The following is an 18,731-nucleotide window of genomic DNA, read 5'->3' on the forward strand; positions in this document are numbered from 1 at the left end:
ATGGCGCTGCCCTCTGCGCTGCTGCGGGCGGCGGGCGGTGAGGGGCGGGATTTTGGGGCAAATCCGGGCTTTTTTGGCTCCTTTTGGGGGGTTTTCGGGGGCGGGGAGCTCGATGAGACGCTCCCTGAGGCGCTTTTCCGTTCCTTGCAGGTTAAACCCGCTGCGGCCTCGCTAGGGGGGCGGCGGCCATTTTCGGTGAGCGCGACCATAGACAAAGTCCTCCAGGCTCGAGCGTCGCCTACCATAGAGTTGCTTTTCCCCATTTTGACCGATTTTGAGGTTTTTAATGATTTTTTGTTTCGGCGCAGGGAGGTGCTGGCTGGCGGCTGAGGCGAGGGGCTTCGTGCGGGACCGGCCCCACCTCAACGTGGGCACCATCGGGCACGTGGACCACGGGAGGCCCGCTGACGGCCGCCATAACCAAAGGTGGGGGGGGGGGATTTGGGGGGGGGTCCTGGGGGGGTGGGGGGACGGTGCTATGGGGGGGAGGGGGGGGGAGATGGGGGAGGGAGGGGGGAGGGGAGAGGTGCTGGGGGGGAGGGGGGAGAATGGGGGAGGGAGGGAGGGAGAGTCGGGGAGAGGTGCTGGGGGGAGTGGGGGAGGGGAGGGGTATGGGAGGCAGGGGAGGGGAAATTGGGGGGGAATTGGGGGGGAATTGGGGGCGTTGGGGGGGGAAATTGGGGGGGTTTGGGGGGGAAATGGGGGAGGGAGGAGGGGGGTGGGGAGGGGTCTTGGGGGGGGGTTGGGGGAGAATTGGGGGAGTTGGGGGGGAGGGGAGGGGGTTGGGGGGGGGTCCTGGGGGGGAATGGGGGGGGAGGGGAGTTGGGAGGGGAGGGGAGGGGTATGGGGGGGGGGTTGGGGGGGGGTCCTGGGGGGAAATTGGGGGGGTTGGGGGGGGGAAATTGGGGGGGAAATGGGAGAGGGAGGGGGGTGGGGAGGGGGTTGGGGGGGGTCCTGGGGGGGTTGGGGGGTTTAATTTCCCCATAAAACCCCTCAAATTCCCCCCTAAATCCCCATTAAACCCCATTTAATCCCCATTAGCCCCCATAAATCCCCTCTAACCCCCCCCAACCCCTATAAATCCCCATTAAACCCCATTTAACCCCCCTAAATCGCCCCAAATCCCCCTTAACCCCTATATTATCCCCCAAAACCCCCCTAAATCCCCATTAAACCCCCACTAAACCCCCATTAAACCCCATTTAATCCCCCTAAATCCCTCCTAATTCCCCCCTAAATCCCCATTAAACCCCCTTTTTTCTCCCCCAAAACCCCATTTAATCCCTCCTAATCCCCCCCTAACCCTTCCAAATCCCCCCAAAATCCCTCCAAAACCCCCCTAAATCCCCATTAAACCCCATTTAATCCCCCATATCCCCCCCAAATTCCCCCCAACCCCCCCCTAAATCCCCATTAAACCCCATTTAACCCCCCCAAATTTCCCCCTAATCCCCACTAAACCCCACTTAATCCCATTTAACCCTCCCAATCCCCCCTTATCCTACTCTAACCCCCCCTAAATCCCCCTAAAACCCCATAAAACCCCCCAAACCCCCCTAAATCCCCCCAAATCCCCATTTAACCCTCCTAAACCCCCCCTAATACCCCCTAAATCCCCATTAAACCCCTTTAATCCCATTTAACCCCCCCAAATCCCCCTGAACTCCCCCCCAAACCCCCCTAATCCCCCCAAAACCCCCCCTAAACCCCCCATTAACCCCATTTACCCCCCCAAATCCCCCCTAACCCCTATAAATCCCCATTAAACCCCATTAAACCCCATTTAACCCCCTTAAATCCCCCCAAATCCCCCCTTAACCCCTCCTGTTCTCCCCCAAAACCCCCCAAATCCCCCCCAATGCCCCCCAATCCCTCCCAAATCTCCCCCTAACCCCCCCAACCCCCCCCTAAATCCCCATTAAACCCCATTAATCCCCATTTACCCCCCTAAATCCCTCCCAATCCCCCCTAATCCCCCCAAATCCCTTCCCAAACCCCCATAAATCCTCTTTAAATCCCATTAAACCCTATTTAATCCCATTTAACCCCCCCAATCCCCCCCTAATTCCCCCTAACCCCCCCCAAATCCCCCCTAAATCCCCCTAAAACCCCATTTAACCCCCCCAAATCCCACTTTAAACCCCATTTAATCCCATTTAACCCCCCATAAATCCCCTCTAACCCCCCCAAACCCCCCCAAATCCCCCCAAAAGCCCCATAAATCCCCACTAAACCCCATTTAATCCCTCCTAACCCCCCCAATCTCCCCCCAAACCCCCCAAAACCCCCCTAAATCCCCATTAAACCCCTTTAATCCCATTTAACCCCCCCAACGCCCCCAAATCCCCCCAATCCCTCCCAAATCTCCCCAAAAGCCCCTAAATCCCATTTAAACCCCATTAAACCCCATTTAATCCCATTTAACCCTCCTAATCCCCCCAAAACCCCCCTAAATCCCCATTAAACCCCATTTAACCCCCCCAAATCCCCCTTTAAACCCCATTTAATCCCATTTAACCCCCCCAAATCTCTCCTAACCCCTCCAATCCCCCCAAATCCCCCTTAAATCCCCCAAATCCCCCCCCAAAAAAACCTAAATCCCCATTAAACCCCATTTAATCCCATTTAACCCCCCCAAATCCCCCCCTAATGCCCTCCAATCCCTCCCAAATCTCCCCCTAACCCCCCCAAATCCCCCCAAAACCCCCCTAAAACCCCATTAAACCCCATAAATCCCCATTTAACCCCCCCAAATCCCTTCTAATCTCCCCCCAACCCCTCCTATTCCCCCCCAATACCCCCCAATCCCCACTAAACCCCATTTAACCCCCCCAAATTTCCCCCAAACCCCCCCTAAATCCCCATTAAACCCCATTTAATCCCCCAAATCCCCCATTTAATCCTATTTAACCCCCCTAATCCCCCTAAATCCCCATTAAACCCCACTTAACCCCCCTAACCCCCCCCAAAACCCCCCAAACCCCCCCATTAACCCCATTCCCCCCCCCCCAGTGCTGTCGGAGGCGGGGGGGCCCAGTTCCGCCCCTACGAGGCCATCGACAGCGCCCCCGAGGAGGCGGGGCATCACCATCAACGCGGCCCACGTCGAGTACAGCACGGCCAGGAGGCACTACGCGCACACAGACTGCCCCGGACACGCCGACTACGTCAAGGTGGGGGCCCCAAAAAATTTTGGGGGGGGGTTTAGGGGGTCGGGATTTAGGGTATGGGGTGCGTTGTTTGGGGTCAGGGAGGGGAATGGGGGAGACGTGGATCCCAGGGGGTGTGAGGGATATGGGGCCCGTTGGTGGTCCAAAACAAGGTGAGTTTGTTGAGGTGGGGGCCCTAAAATATTTGGGGGGGTCCCTAAAATATTTGGGGGGGTTATGGGGTCGTTATAGGGTCAGGGGTTGGGGTTTTGGGGTCAGGGAGGGGAATGGGGTTGGGGTAGGGTATGGGGATACCAAGGTAAGGACACATTGATGGCTTAAAACAAGGTGAGTGGGGTCCCTAAAATATTTGGGGGGGTCCCTAAAATATTTGGGGGTGTCCCTAAAATATTTGGGAGTGTTTTGGGTGCTTATGATGGGGTTTGGGGTTATGGGGTCAGGGAGGGGTTGGGGTGTCGCCTGGGGCCCCCCCTCCCCGTGGGGTACAGCACGGCCAGCAGGCACTACGCGCACACTGACTGCCCCGGCCACGCCGACTACGTCAAGGTGGGGGCCCCAAAAAATTTGGGGGGGGGTTTGGGGGGCGTTTGTGGGGTGGGGTTGGGGGTATGGGGTCAGGGGAGGGGAATGGGGGAGGTGGGAGGTGGGGGGATGCCAGGATAGGGGCTCATTGGTAGTCCCAAAACAAGGTGAGTGCATCAAGGTGGGGGCTCTAAAATATTTGGGGGGGTCCCTAAAATATTTGGGGGGGGTTTGGGGGTCAGGATTTGGGGTTTGGGGTCGCTATGGGGTCAGGGAGGGGAATGGGGGAGGTGGGAGGTGGGGGGGTATCAGGATATGGGCTCATTGGTGGTCCAAAACAAGGTGAGTTTGTGGAGGTGGGGGTCCTAAAATATTTGGGGGGGTCCCTAAAATATTTGGGGGGGGTTTTGGGGTCGTTATGGGGTCAGGATTTGGGGTTATGGGGTCGCTATGGGGGCAGGGAGGGGATTGGGGGAGGTGTGGGGTCCCACACCTCTTTCCCCTCCCCTTTTTGGGCTCTTTCCCCCAAATTTGGGGTCTCTTCCCCCAATTTTGGGGCCTCTTTCTTCAATTTTTGGGTCTTTCCCCCTAATTTTGGGTCCTTCTCCCCATTTTTGGGGTCTTTCCCCTATCCTTTTTGGGGTCCTTCCCCTTATTTTTGGGGGCTTTCCCCCAATTTTGTCTATTTCCAATCAATTTTTTGGCTCCCCCCAATTTTGGGTCTTCCTCCCATTATTTCGGTCTGTTCCCCCCAATTTTTTAGGGTCCTTCCCCTTATTTTTTGGGGGGCTTTCCCTCAATTTTGGGTCTTTTTCCCCCCAATTTTGGGTCTCTTTCCCCTCAATTTTGGGATCTTTCCCCTTAATTTTTTGAGTCTTTGTCCCCCAATTTTGGGTCTTTCCCCCCATTTTTGTGTCTCTTTCCCCCCAGTTTTGGGCTCTTTCCCTTCAATTTTTTGGGTCTTTTTCCCCCAATTTTGGGTCCTTCCCCCCAATTTTTTAGGGTCCTTCCCCCCTTTTTGGGGCTCTTTCCCTTCAATTTTTGGGGTCTCTTTCCCTAATTTTTGGGTCTCTTTCCCTCAATTTTGGGCTCTTTCCTCTCCATTTTTTGGGTCTTTTTCCCCCAATTTTGGGTCCTTCTCCCCATTTTTTGGGGTCTTTCCCCTATCCTTTTTGGGGTCCTTCCCCTTATTTTTGGGGGCTTTCCCCCAATTTTGTATTTTCCAATCAATTTTTTGGGTCTCTTTACCCCAATTTTGGGTCTTTCCTCCCATTATTTGGGGTCTTTTTCCCCCCAATTTTTAGGGTCCTTCCCCTTATTTTTTGGGGGGCTTTCCCCTCAATTTGGGGTCTATTTCCCCCCAATTCTGGGTCTCTTCCCCTCAATTTTGGGATCTTTCCCCTTAATTTTTTTGAGTCTTTTCCCCCAATTTTGGGTCTTTCCCCCCATTTTTTGGGTCTCTTTCCCCCCAGTTTTGGGCTCTTTCCCTTCAATTTTTTGGGTCTTTTTCCTCCAATTTTGGGTCCTTCCCCCAATTTTTTGGGGTCTTTCCCCATCTTTTTTTAGGGTCCTTCCCCTTATTTATTTGGGGCTCTTTCCCTTCAATTTTTGGGTCTTTTTTTCCCTAATTTTGGGTCTCTTTCCCTCAATTTTGGGCTCTTTCCCCTCCATTTTTTGGGTCTTTTTCCCCCAATTTTGGGTCCTTCCCCCCATTTTTTTGGTCTCTTTCCTCCCATTTTTCCCTCTTTTCCCCCCATTTTTGACCTTTCCCCCATTTTTTCTCTCTTTCCCCCCAATTTTCCCTCTTTCCCCCCAATTTTTCTCTCTCTCCCCCCCCGCCGCTCGTTTTTCCCAATTCCGCCCTTTTTTCCCCCAGAACATGATCACGGGCACGGCCCCCCTGGACGGCTGCATCCTGGTGGTGGCCGCCACCGACGGGCAAATGCCGCAGACCCGCGAGCACCTGCTGCTGGCCAAGCAGGTGGGGGTGTGGGGCGCTATGGGGCAGCCGTGGGGCAGGTTATGGGGCGCTATGGGGTGGCTGTGGGGTGCTATGGGGTGGCTATGGGGTGCTATGGGGTGGCTGTGGGGTGATATGGGGGGGCTGTGGGGTGTTATGGGGTGGTTATGGGGTGTTATAGGGGGGCTATGGGGTGCTGTGGGGCAGCCGTGGGGCAGCTATGGGGCAGGTTATGGGGCGCTATGGGGTGGCTGTGGGGTGATATGGGGTGGATATGGGGTGGTTATGGGCAGTTATATGGGTGTTTAGGGTGGTTATGGGGTGTTATGGGGTGCTATGGGGTGTTATAGGGGTGCTGTGGGGCAGCTATGGGGCAGGGGTGGGATGTGGGGTGGGTTATGGGGCGCTGTGGGGTGTTATGGGGTGGCTATGGGGCACTATGGGGTGTTATAGGGGGGCTATGGGGCAGCCGTGGGGCAGCTATGGGGCGGCTATGGGGCAGGTTATGGGGTGCTGTGGGGCAGCTATGCAGTGTTATGTGGTGTTATGGGGTGGTTATGGGGTGTTATGGGGGGATATGGGGTGGATATGGGGCGCTATGGGGCAGGGGTGGGATGTGGGGTGGGTTATGGGGTGGCTATGGGGTGCTATGGGGCAGGGGGTGGGGTGTGGGGTGGGTTATGGGGCATTATGGGGTGACTATGGGGTGTTATAGGGTGGGTTATGGGGCGCTATGGGGTGGTTATGGGGTGTTATAGGGGGGCTATGGGGTGCTGTGGGGCAGCTATGGGGCAGGGGTGGGATGTGGGGCAGGTTATGGGGCGCTATGGGGTGGCTGTGGGGTGCTATGGGGTGTTATGGGGTGGTTATTGGGTGTTATAGGGGGGGTATGGGGGGATATGGGGTGGATATGGGGCGCTATGGGGCAGGGGTGGGATGTGGGGCAGGTTATGGGGTGCTGTGGGGTGGCTGTGGGGTGTTATGGGGCAGATATGGGGTGGCTATGGGGTGGCTGTGGGGTGATATGGGGTGGGTATGGGGGGCTATGGGGTGCTGTGGGGCAGGTGTGGGGCAGCTATGGGGCACTGTGGGGTGATATGGGGCGGTTATGGGGCGCTATGGGGTGGATATTGGGTGGTTATTGGGTGTTATGGGGTGGTTATGGGGTGTTATAGGGGTGCTGTGGGGCAGCTATGGGGCAGGGGTGGAATGTGGGGCAGGTTATAGGGCGCTATGGGGCGGGTTATGGGACGCTATGGGATGGTTATGGGGTGCTGTGGGGCAGCTATGCAGTGTTATGGGGTGGTTATGGGGTGTTATGGGGGGATATGGGGTGGATATGGGGCACTATGGGGTGCTGTGGGGCAGCCGTGGGGCAGGTTATGGGGCGCTATGGGGTGGCTGTGGGGTGATATGGGGTGGATATGGGGCGCTATGGGGTGATATGGGGTGGTTATGGGGTGTTATAGGGTGGGTATGGGGTGTTATGGGGTGGCTGTGGGGTGGATATGGGGCGCTATGGGGCAGGGGGAGGGGTGTGGGGTGGGTTATGGGGCGCTATGGGGTGGCTGTGGGGCGCTATGGGGTGGTTATGGGGTGCTATGGGGCACTATGGGGCACTATGGGGTGGGTTATAGGGCGCTGTGGGGCTGGGAGGCGCTGTGGGGAGGGGTTGGGGGGTTCTCTGCCCCACACTTATGGGTCCTAGCCCCACATCTGTGGGTCTGAGCCCCACTTGTGTCTCTCCAACCCCCTTTCTCTGGGTCTGAGCCCCACATCTATGGGTCCACTCCACATCTATGGGTCTGGGCCCCACACTTATGGGTCCGGACCCCACTTGTGTCACTCCAAGCCCCATTTCTATGTCTCCGAGCCCCATATCTGTGGGTCTGAGCCCCACATCTATGGGTCCGCCCCACACTTGTGGGTCCCAGCCCCACACTTATGGGTCTGAGCCCCACATCTGTGGGTCTGAGCCCCACGTGTGTCCTTCCAAACCCCATTTCCACGGCTCTGAGCCCCACATCCACGGCTCTAAGCCCTGTTTTTATTAATCTCAGCCCCACATCTATGGGTCTGCCCCACACTTATGGGTCTGGGCCCCACACTTATGGGTCTGAGCCCCACTTGTCTCACTCCAAACCCCATTTCCATGGCTCTGAGCCCCACATCTGTCACTCCACCCCCCTTTATTTGGGTCTGAGCCCCACATCTATGGGTCTGCCCCACATCTATGGGCCTGAGCCCCACATATGTGGGTCTGAGCCCCATTTGTGTCACTCCAAGCCCCATTTCCATGGGTCTGAGCTCTCCATCTATGGGTCTAAGCCCCTTTCTGTGGCTCTGAGCCCCACACCCATGGGTCTGAGCCCCACATCTATGGGTCTGCCCCACACTTATGGGTCTGAGCCCCACATCTGTCACTCCAAACCCCATTTCCATGTCTCCGAGCCCCACATCTGTCCCTGCACCCCCCTTCCTATGTCTCCGAGCCCCACACCCATGGCTCCGCCCCACACTTGTGGGTCCCAGCCCCACACTTATGGGTCTGAGCCCCACATATGTGGGTCTGAGCCCCACTTGTGTCCTTCCAAACCCCATTTCCATGGCTCTGAGCCCCCATCTATGGGTCTGAGCCCCACATCTGTCACTCCAACCCCCTTTCTATGGGTCCGAGCCCCACATCTACGAGTCCACCCCACATCTATGGGCCTGAGCCCCACATATGTGGGTCTGAGCCCCATTTGTGTCACTCCAAGCCCCATTTCCATGGCTCTGAGCCCCACATCTGTCACTCCAACCCCCATATCTGTGGGTCTGAGCCCCATATCTGTGGGTCTGAGCCCCATATCTGTGGGTCTGCCCCACATCTATGGGTCTGAGCCCCACATATGTGGGTCTGAGCCCCATTTCCACGGCTCCAACCCCCCATCCCTGTCTCCGAGCCCCACACCCATGGCTCCGCCCCACCCCAATGGGTCCGCCCCACACTTGTGGGTCCGCCCCACACTTATGGGTCCGAGCCCCACATCTGTCATTCCAAACCCCATTTCCACAGCTCCAAGCCCCCTTTCTATGGGTCTGAGCCCCACATCTGTCACTCCAAGCTCCTTCCTATGGCTCCGAGCCCCACATCTATGGGTCCACCCCACATCTATGGGTCTGGGCCCCACACTTATGGGTCTGAGCCCCACATATGTGGGTCCAAGCCCCACTTGTGCCACTCCAAACCCCATTTCCACGGCTCCAACCCCCTTCCTATGTCTCCGAGCCCCACACCCGTGGCTCCACCCCACCCCAATGGGTCCGCCCCCCACTTGTGGGTCCGCCCCACACTTATGGGGCGCTGTGGGGCAGGTGGGGGTGCAGCACGTGGTGGTGTACGTCAACAAGGCGGACGCGGTGGCCGACCCCGAGCTGCTGCCGCTGGTGGAGCTGGAGGTGCGCGAGCTGCTGGCAGAGTTCGGCTTCGACGGAGACAAAACCCCCGTCATCGTGGGCTCCGCGCTCTGCGCCCTGCAGGTCTGCCCCATAGCGACCCACAGCTGCCCCATAGCTGCCCCATGGCTGCCCCATAGCGACCCTATAACAGCCCTATAGCAATCCTGTAATGACCCTGTAATGATGGCCCCATAGTGACCCCGTCATCGTGGGCTCTGCCCTCTGCGCCCTGCAGGTCTGCCCCATAGCGACCCATAGCTGCCCCATAGCTGCCCCATAGCGCCCCATAGCTGCCCCATAGCGGCCCTATAAGAGCCCTATAATGACCCGATAAGTGACCCTATATTGAGCCCGTCACTGTGGGCTCTGCCCTCTGCGCCCTGCAGGTCTGCCCCATAGCTGCCCCATAGCGACCCATAGCTGCCCCATGGCTGCCCCATAGCGGCCCTATAACGGCCCTATAAGAGCCCTATAATGACCCGATAAGTGACCCTATATTGAGCCCGTCATCGTGGGCTCTGCGCTCTGCGCCCTACAGGTCTGCCCCATAGCTGCCCCATAGCGCCCCATAGCTGCCCCATAGCGGCCCTATAACGGCCCTATAAGAGCCCTATAATGACCTGATAAGTGACCCTATATTGAGCCTGTCATTGTGGGCTCCGCCCTCTGCGCCCTACAGGTCTGCCCCATAGCGACCCATAGCTGCCCCATAGCGACCCATAGCTGCCCCATAGCTGCCCCATAGCGCCCCATAGCTGCCCCATAGCGGCCCTATAACAGCCCTGTAACAACCCTGTAATGATGGCCCCATAGTGACCCCGTCATCGTGGGCTCTGCCCTCTGTGCCCTGCAGGTCTGCCCCATAGCGACCCATAGCGCCCCATAGCGGCCCTATAGCAGCCCTATAATGGCCCCATAGTGACCCTGTAATGAGCCTGTCATCGTGGGCTACGCAGTCTGCCCCATAGCGACCCTATAACGGGCCCATAGCAGCCCCATGGCTGCCCCATAGCAACCCTATAGAGACCCTATGATGGCCCTATAATGGCCCCATAGCTGCCCTATGGCTGCCCCACACATCCTGCCCCACAAGTTCCCATCCTGCCCCATATCTCTGCCCCACGGTCTCCCCTCTCGCTGCTCCCCGTCCTGCCCCACATCTCCCCACATCCACCCCACACCTGCCCCACATCACCCCACATCTCCCTGTCCCACAACCACCCCACTCCCTGCCCCACATCACCCCACACCTCCCTGCCCCACACCCCAGCCCCACACCCCCCTGCCCCACATCTCCCCACCCCACACCCTGCCTCCTGCCTCCCCCTACCCCACACCCTGCCCCACACCCCCCAGCCCCACATCACCCCACACCACCCCACACCCCCCTGCCCCACACCCTGCCCCACATCACCCCACACCTCCCTGCCACCCACCCCATAGCCTGCCCCACATCTCCCCACTCCAACCCCACATCCCTGCCCCACATCTCCCTGCCTCCCACCCCACACCTGCCCCACATCACCCCACTCCCTACCCCACACCCCCCTGCCCCACACCCTGCCCCACATCACCCCATATCTCCCCACACCTCCCTGCCACCCACCCCATAGCCTGCCCCACATCTCCCCACTCCCACCCCACATCCCTGCCCCACATCTCCCCACTCCAACCCCACATCCCTGCCCCACATCTCCCAACTCCCACCCCACATCCCTGCCCCACATCTCCCCACTCCAACCCCACATCCCTGCCCCACATCTCCCAACTCCCACCCCACATCCCTGCCCCACATCTCCCCACTCCAACCCCACATCCCTGCCCCACACCCTGCCCCACATCTTCCCACTCCCACCCCACACCTGCCCCACATCACCCCACACCACCCCACTCCCTGCCCCACATCTCCCCACACCACCCCACACCCCCCTGCCCCACACCTGCCCCACATCACCCCACATCTCCCCCCCCCCAGGGCCGTGACCCCGCCCTGGGCCGCGACTCGGTGCTGCGGCTGCTGGAGGCCATCGACAGCCACATCCCGCTGCCCCCCCGCGACCTGGACAAACCCTTCCTGCTGCCCGTCGAGGCCGTGCACTCCATCCCCGGTACGTCCCCCCGCCCCCACAGCCTGCCCCACAGCCTGCCCCACAGCCTGCCCCACAGCCTGCCCCACACATTTTTTCCCCCTTCCCCCCCACAGGTCGCGGCACGGTGGTGACCGGCACCCTGGAGCGCGGCACCATCCGCAAGGGCGACGAGTGCGAGTTCCTGGGCTACAACCGCAGCCTGCGCTCCGTGGTCACCGGTCAGAGCCTGCCCCATAAGTACCTGCCCCATAGAATCCGCCCCATAGCGGCAGAGCCCCGGGATCGGCCCCATAGAATCAGCCCCACAGCGTCAGATTCAGCATAAGTCTTACAGCAGTAGCCCTGTGGTTCCTGCCCCATAGCGCTGATCCCCCTTCCGTATCTGCCCCATAAGTGCCTGCCCCATAGAATCTGCCCCATAGCGTCAGAGCCCCGGGATCAGCCCCATAGGATCCGCCCCACAGTGTCAGGCCCCTTGTAGAAGTCCTACAGGGGCAGCCCCGTGGATCCTGTCCTGTGGTTCTGGCCCCATAAGTGTCTGCCCCATAAGTGCCTGCCCCATAGAATCCGCCCCATAGCGTCAGAGCCCCGGGTTCGGCCCCATAGAATCAGCCCCACAGCGTCAGATTCAGCATAAGTCCTACAGGGGCAGCCCTGTGGTTCTGGCCCCACAAAATCGGCCCCATAGCACCTGCCCCATAAGTGCCTGCCCCATAGAATCTGCCCCATAGCATCAGAGCCGCGGGATCGGCCCCATAGAATCAGCCCCACAGCGTCAGACCCATTGTAGAAGTCTTATGGTGTCCCCCTATGGGGCTGACCCCCTTCTTGTCAGCCCCATAGCATCTGCCCCATAGCGGCTGCCCCATAGAATCCGCCCCATAGCGTCAGAGCCCTGGGATCGGCCCCATAGAATCAGCCCCACAGCGTCAGACCCATGGGATAAGGCCTATGGGGTCAGCCCCGTGGATCCTGCCCTGTGGTTCTGGCCCCATAGCATCTGCCCCATAAGCGTCTGCCCCATAGAATCTGCCCCATAGCATCAGAGCCCCGGGATCGGCCCCATAGGATCCGCCCCACAGCGTCAGGCCCCTTGTAGAAGTCCTACAGGGGCAGCCCTGTGGTTCCTGCCCTGTGGTTCTGGCCCTATAAGTGTCTGCCCCATAAGTGCCTGCCCCATAGAATCCGCCCCATAGCGTCAGAGCCCCGGGTTCGGCCCCATAGAATCAGCCCCACAGCGTCAGATTCAGCATAAGTCCTACAGGGGCAGCCCTGTGGTTCTGGCCCCACAAAATCGGCCCCATAGCACCTGCCCCATAAGTGCCTGCCCCATAGAATCCACCCCATAGCGTCAGAGCCCCGGGATCGGCCCCATAGAACCGGCCCCACAGCGTCAGATTCAGCATAAGTCCTACAGCAGTAGCCCTGTGGTTCCTGCCCCATAGCGCTGATCCCCCTTCCTTGTCTGCCCCATAAGTGTCTGCCCCATAAGTGCCTGCCCCATAGAATCCGCCCCATAGCGTCAGATCCGTGGGATTGGCCCCATAGAACCAGCCCCACAGCGTCAGATTCAGCATAAGTCTTACAGCAGTAGCCCTGTGGTTCCTGCCCCATAGCGGTGATCTCCTTCCGTATCTGCCCCATAAGTGCCTGCCCCATAGAATCCGCCCCATAGCGTCAGAGCCGTGGGATCGGCCCCATAGAATCAGCCCCACAGCGTCAGACCCATGGGATAAGGCCTATGGGGTCAGCCCTGTGGATCCTGCCCTGTGGTTCTGGCCCCATAGCATCTGCCCCATAAGTGCCAGCCCCATAGAACCGGCCCCATATCCCTGCCCCCCAGCCCCACAGCTTCCACCCCATGGCCCTCTAGCCCCCCAGCCCCATAACCCTGCCCCATATCCCCTGCCCCATAGCTCCCCAGCCCCATATCCTCTACCCCACAGCCCTATAGCCCCTCAGCCCCATAACCCCCAGCCCTATAGCCCTCTGGCCCCATAACTCTGCCCCATAACCCCCCAGCCCCACACCCCAGCCCCATATCCCCTGCCCCACAGCCCCCCAGCTTCCACCCCACGGCCCCGTACCCCCCCAGCCCCACACCCCCGCCCCATAACCGTGCCCCCTAACCCTGCCCCATAACCCCCTAGCCCCACACCCTAGCCCCATATCCCTGCCCCACAGCCCCCCAGCTTCCACCCCACGGCCCTCTACCCCCCCAGCCCCATACCCCTGCCCCATAACCCCCTAGCCCCACACCCCAGCCCCATATCCCCACCCTATAGCCCCCCAGCTTCCACCCCATGGCCCTATAGCCCCCCAGCCCCACACCTCCTGCCCATATCCCTGCCCACAGCCCCCCAGCTTCCACCCCACGGCCCCGTACCCCCCCAGCCCCACACCCCCGCCCCATAACCCTGCCCTATAGCTCCTGCCCCATGGCCCTAGAGCCCCCCAGCCCCATATCCCCACCCTATAGCCCCCCAACTTCCACCCCACGGCCCCGTACCCCCCCAGCCCCACACCCCCGCCCCACACCCCTGCCCCCTAACCCTGCCCCACCCCCCCAGGCATCGAGATGTTCCACAAGAGCCTGGAGCGGGCGGAGGCCGGGGACAACCTGGGGGCGCTGCTGCGGGGGCTGAAGCGCGAGGACGTGCGCAGGGGGATGGTGATGGGCAAGCCCGGGACCATGCGGGCGCACCAGAAGGTCGAGGCGCAGGTGTGGGGCAGGGTGTGGGGCAGGGGGGGGCACGTGTGGGGCAGGGGGGGTGGATATGGGGCAGGGGGGGCACGTGTGGGGCAGGGGGGGTGGATATGGGGCGGGAGGGTGGATATGGGGCAGGGGGTAGGGCTGGGTGTGGGGGGTTGTGGGGTGGATATGGGGCAGGGGGGGCACGTGTGGGGCGGGGGGTCACGTGTGGGGCAGGGGGGGCACGTGTGGGGCAGGGGGGGTGGATATGGGGCAGGGGGGGTGGATATGGGGCTGGGTGTGGGGTGGGTGTGGGGGGTTGTGGGGTGGATATGGGGCAGGGGGGGCACGTGTGGGGTGGGGGGGCACGTGTGGGGCAGGGGGGGCACGTGTGGGGCGGGGGGGCACGTGTGGGGCAGGGGGGGTGGATATGGGGCAGGGGGGGTGGATATGGGGCAGGGGGTAGGGCTGGGTGTGGGGGGTGTGTGGGGTGGATATGGGGCGGGGGGGTGGATGTGGGGCAGAAGGTTGGGTAGATGTGGGGCAGGGTGTGGGGTGGGACAAGGGATGGGAAGGGAGGATGTGGGGTGGGATGGAGGGGTGAGTGTGGGGTGGATATGGGGCAGATGTGGGGTGGATATGGGGCAGATGTGGGGCAGGAGGTGGGGCAGGATGTGGGGCAGGGGGGGGTGGATATGGGGTGGGATGGGGCAGGGTGTGGGGCAGGGGGGGCACGTGTGGGGCAGGGGGGTGGATATGGGGCGGGAGGGTGGATATGGGGCAGGGGTAGGGCTGGGTGTGGGGTGGGTGTGGGGGGTGTGTGGGGTGGATATGGGGCAGGGGGGCACGTGTGGGGCGGGGGGGGCACGTGTGGGGCGGGGGGGGTGGATATGGGGCGGGGGGGGTAGATGTGGGGCAGGGTGTGGGGTGGGACAAGGGATGGGAAGGGAGGATGGGGGGTGGATGTGGGGCACATGTGGGGCAGGGTATGGGGTGGGTGTGGGGGGTGTGTGGGGTGGATATGGGGCAGATGTGGGTCAGGAGGTGGGGCAGGATGTGGGGCAAGTGTGGGGTGGATATGGGGTGGGTGTAGGGCAGGTGTGGGGTGGGTGTGGGGCAGGAGGTGGGGTAGATGTGGGGCAGATGTGGGGCAGGAGGTGGGGCACAGTGTGGGGCAGATGTGGGGTGGGTGGATATGGGGTAGCTATGGGGCTGCTATGGGGTAGATGTGGGGCTGCTATGGGACATCTATGGGGTGGCTATGGGGCCACTGTGGGGCTGCTATGGGGCAGCTATGGGGCTGCTATGGGGTGGCTATGGGATATCTATGGGGCAGCTCTGGGACCATTATGGGGGGCTATGGGGCAGATGTGGGGCAGCTATGGGGTGGTTATGGGACATCTATGGGGCTGCTGTGGGGTGCCTATGGGGCAGCTACGGGACATCTATGGGGCAGCCATGGGGTGGCTATGGGACCACTATGGGGCAGCTATAGGGCTGCTATGGGGTAGATGTGGGGCTGCTATGGGACATCTGTGGGACCGCTATGGGGTGGTTATGGGGCTGCTATGGGGCAGCTACGGGACATCTATGGGGCAGCTGTGGGGTGGCTATGGGGCTACTATGGGGTAGATGTGGGACTGCTATGGGACATCTATGGGACCGCTATAGGGTGGTTATGGGGCTGTTCTGTGGCTGCTATGGGGCAGCTATGGGGCTGCTATGGGGTGGCTATGTGGTGGTTATGGGGCAGCTACGGGACATCTATGGGGCCACTATGGGGCAGCTATAGGGCTGCTATGGGGTAGATGTGGGGCTGCTATGGGACATCTATGGGACCGCTATGGGGTGGTTATGGGGCAGCTATGGGGCAGCTGTGGGGTAGCTATGGGGCTACTATGGGACATCTATGGGGCTGCTATGGGGTAGATGTGGGGCTGCTATGGGGTGGTTCTGGGGCTGCTATGGCGTAGATGTGGGGCTGCTATGGGGCAGCTATGGGGCCGCTATGGGGCAGCCCCACATCCCGCCCCCCCCCAGGTGTACGTGCTGAGCCCGCAGGAGGGGGGCCGCCACAAGCCCTTCGTGGCTCACTACATGCCCGTGATGTTCTCCCACACCTGGGACATCGCCTGCCGCGTGCTGCTGCCCCCCGGCAAGGTGCTGCCCCCACAGCCTGCCCCATAGCCTGCCCCACATCTACCCCACAGCCTGCCCCACACCTCCCTGCCCCACATTTCCCTGCCCCGCAGCTCCCTGCTTCACGCTTTGCCCCACAACCGACTGTCCTGCATGCTCCTGCCCCACATTTCTGCCCCACATCTGCCCCACATCCTTCCTCTGCCCCACATCTCCCACCCCATACCCACCCCACATCTCCCTGCCCCACATTTCCCCGCCCCACAGCTCCCTGCCTCACGCCTTGCCCCACAACCGACTGTCCCACATGCTCCTGCCCCACATCTGCCCCACATTTCTGCCCCACAGCTCCCTGCCCCACATTCTCCTCATCCTCCACCCCATAACTTCCTGCCCAAATTTGCCCCCAGCCCCACAACCACCCCCTCAGCCCCACATCCCCGTCCTCCACCCCATAACCCCCAGCCCCACATCTCCAGCCCCACAACCACCCCTCAGCCCCACACTCTCCCCACATCTGCCCCACAATTGCCCCACAACCTCTCCCCAGCCCCATAACTGCCCCACACCTGCCCCACAACCACCCCCAAGCCCCACACCCTCAGCCCCACACCCACCCCACGTCCCCCCAACCCCACACCTGCCCCACACCACCCCCTACCCCCTCCCCAGTCCCCTCCATCCCCATCCCAGCCCCACACCTGCCCCACCCCCACCCCCTCCCCCACCTCCCTCCCAGCCCCATCCCAGCCCCACACCCGCCCCACAACCACCCCCCAGCCCCACACCCTCAGCCCCACACCTGCCCCATGTCCCCCCCAGCCCCCTCCAGCCCCATCCAGCCCCAAACCTACCCCACAACCACCCCCCACCCCCTCCCCATCCCCCTCCCAGCCCCACACCCGCCCCACAACCACCCCCCAGCCCCACACCCATCCCCATGTCCCCCCAGACCCCTCCAGCCCCACACCCGCCCCACAACCACCCTACATCTGCCCCACAACCACCCCCCACCCCCTCCCCAACCCCCTCCAGCCCCTCCCCAGCCCCCTCCAGCCCCCTCCCAGCCCCACACCCGCCCCACAACCACCCCCCAGCCCCACATCTCCCCACTTTGCCCCCCCCCCAGGAGCTGGTGATGCCGGGCGAGGACGCGGCGCTGCGGCTGCTGCTGCGGCAGCCGATGGTCCTGGAGCAGGGGCAGCGTTTCACCCTGCGCGACGGCTCCCGAACCATCGGCACCGGCGTCGTCACCAGCACCCTGCCCATGGAGCCCGAGGACCAGGCCGTCAAGTGGGGCTGAGTTAGGGGGGGACAACCACGGGGACGACACCGCCACGGGGACAACAACACCGGGACGGGGACACTGGGACACTTAGAGCACCGTGATGGGGACAGCACCGTGACCATGACACCCTGACAGTGACACCAGGACAACGACACCGTGACAATGATGACACCGTGATGGGGACAACACCGTGACAGTGACACCGGGACAGAAATGGTACCAGGACAGTGACACCCTGACAGTGACAATGCCATGATAGTGACAACACCGTGACGGTGACACCCTGACAGTGATGGTACTGTGATGGTGACACCGTGACAGTGACACCGTGACACTTAGAGAACCATGATGGGGACACCTTGATGGTGACACCATGATGGTGACAACACCGTGACGGTGACACCCTGACAGTGACACTGGGACACTTAGAGCACTGTGATGGGGACAACACCGTGACCATGACACCGTGACAGTGACACCATGACAATAATGACACCATGATGGTGACAACACCATGACAGTGACACTGGGACAGCAACGGTACTGTGACAGTGACACCGTGACACTTACAGCACCATGATGGTGACACCCTGACAGTGACACTGTGATGGTGACAATACCATGATGGTGACACCAGGACACTTACAACACCGGGACAGTGACACCCTGACCATGATGATACTGTGATGGTGACACCGTGATGGGGACACCAGGACAGTGACACCGTGACACTTAGAGAACCATGATGGGGACACCGTGACGGTGACACTGTGATGGTGACAACGCCGGGACCGTGACACCGTGACAGTGACACCCTGACATCAACGGTACTGTGATGGTGACACCACAGCAGTTAGGACACCGTGATGGTGACACCACAATGGTGACAACACCGTGACAGTGACACCCTGACAGTGACAATGCCGTGATGGTGACACCGCGATGGTGACACCATGATGGTGGCAACACCATGACAGTGACACCAGGACAGGACACCATGACGGTGACACTGTGATGGTGACAACACCATGACAGTGACACCGACACCCTGACAGTTAGGACACCAGGACAGTGACAACACCACGAGGGTGACACCGTGACAGTGACAGCAGTGACACCATGTCATGACATTGTGACAGTGACCCCGCGACGGTGACAACACCCCGACGGTGACCCCGCGACGAAGACCCCCCCCCCCCCCCCCCAACGACACCGTGGACGGTTTAAGTTTAGTTGAAGGTTTTATTAATTATTTTTTTTTTGCCTTTTTTTTTTTTCCTTTTTTTAAAGTTTTTTCTCTTTTTTTGCATTATTTTTTTGAATTTTTTTTTTCTTTTTCCTCCTGAACGGAATAAAAAGTCCCAGAGCGCGGCGGCAGCGGCGGCTCCCTGGTGGTTTGTGGTGGAGGGGTGCCCCCAAAATCCCTCGT

The 18,731-nt window shown here is 60.6% G+C and overlaps 1 protein-coding gene across 1 annotated transcript; it reads left to right on the forward strand.

Annotated features, from left to right (window-relative positions):
• On the forward strand, positions 1-18,570 carry TUFM (Tu translation elongation factor, mitochondrial). The gene is given in 13 exon segments (XM_072029496.1): positions 1-37; positions 309-399; positions 401-426; positions 3,013-3,021; positions 3,024-3,075; positions 3,077-3,173; positions 5,569-5,673; positions 9,010-9,174; positions 11,069-11,201; positions 11,297-11,401; positions 13,754-13,905; positions 15,916-16,035; positions 17,144-18,570. Coding segments are annotated over 13 exon segments (1,266 nt in total). The 3' UTR covers positions 17,318-18,570.
• Positions 18,571-18,731: the final 161 nt, after the last annotated feature.

The sequence above is a fragment of the Anas platyrhynchos genome, chromosome 30 (genome assembly GCF_047663525.1).
Source record: "Anas platyrhynchos isolate ZD024472 breed Pekin duck chromosome 30, IASCAAS_PekinDuck_T2T, whole genome shotgun sequence".
In the NCBI taxonomy this organism is placed as follows: domain Eukaryota; kingdom Metazoa; phylum Chordata; class Aves; order Anseriformes; family Anatidae; genus Anas; species Anas platyrhynchos.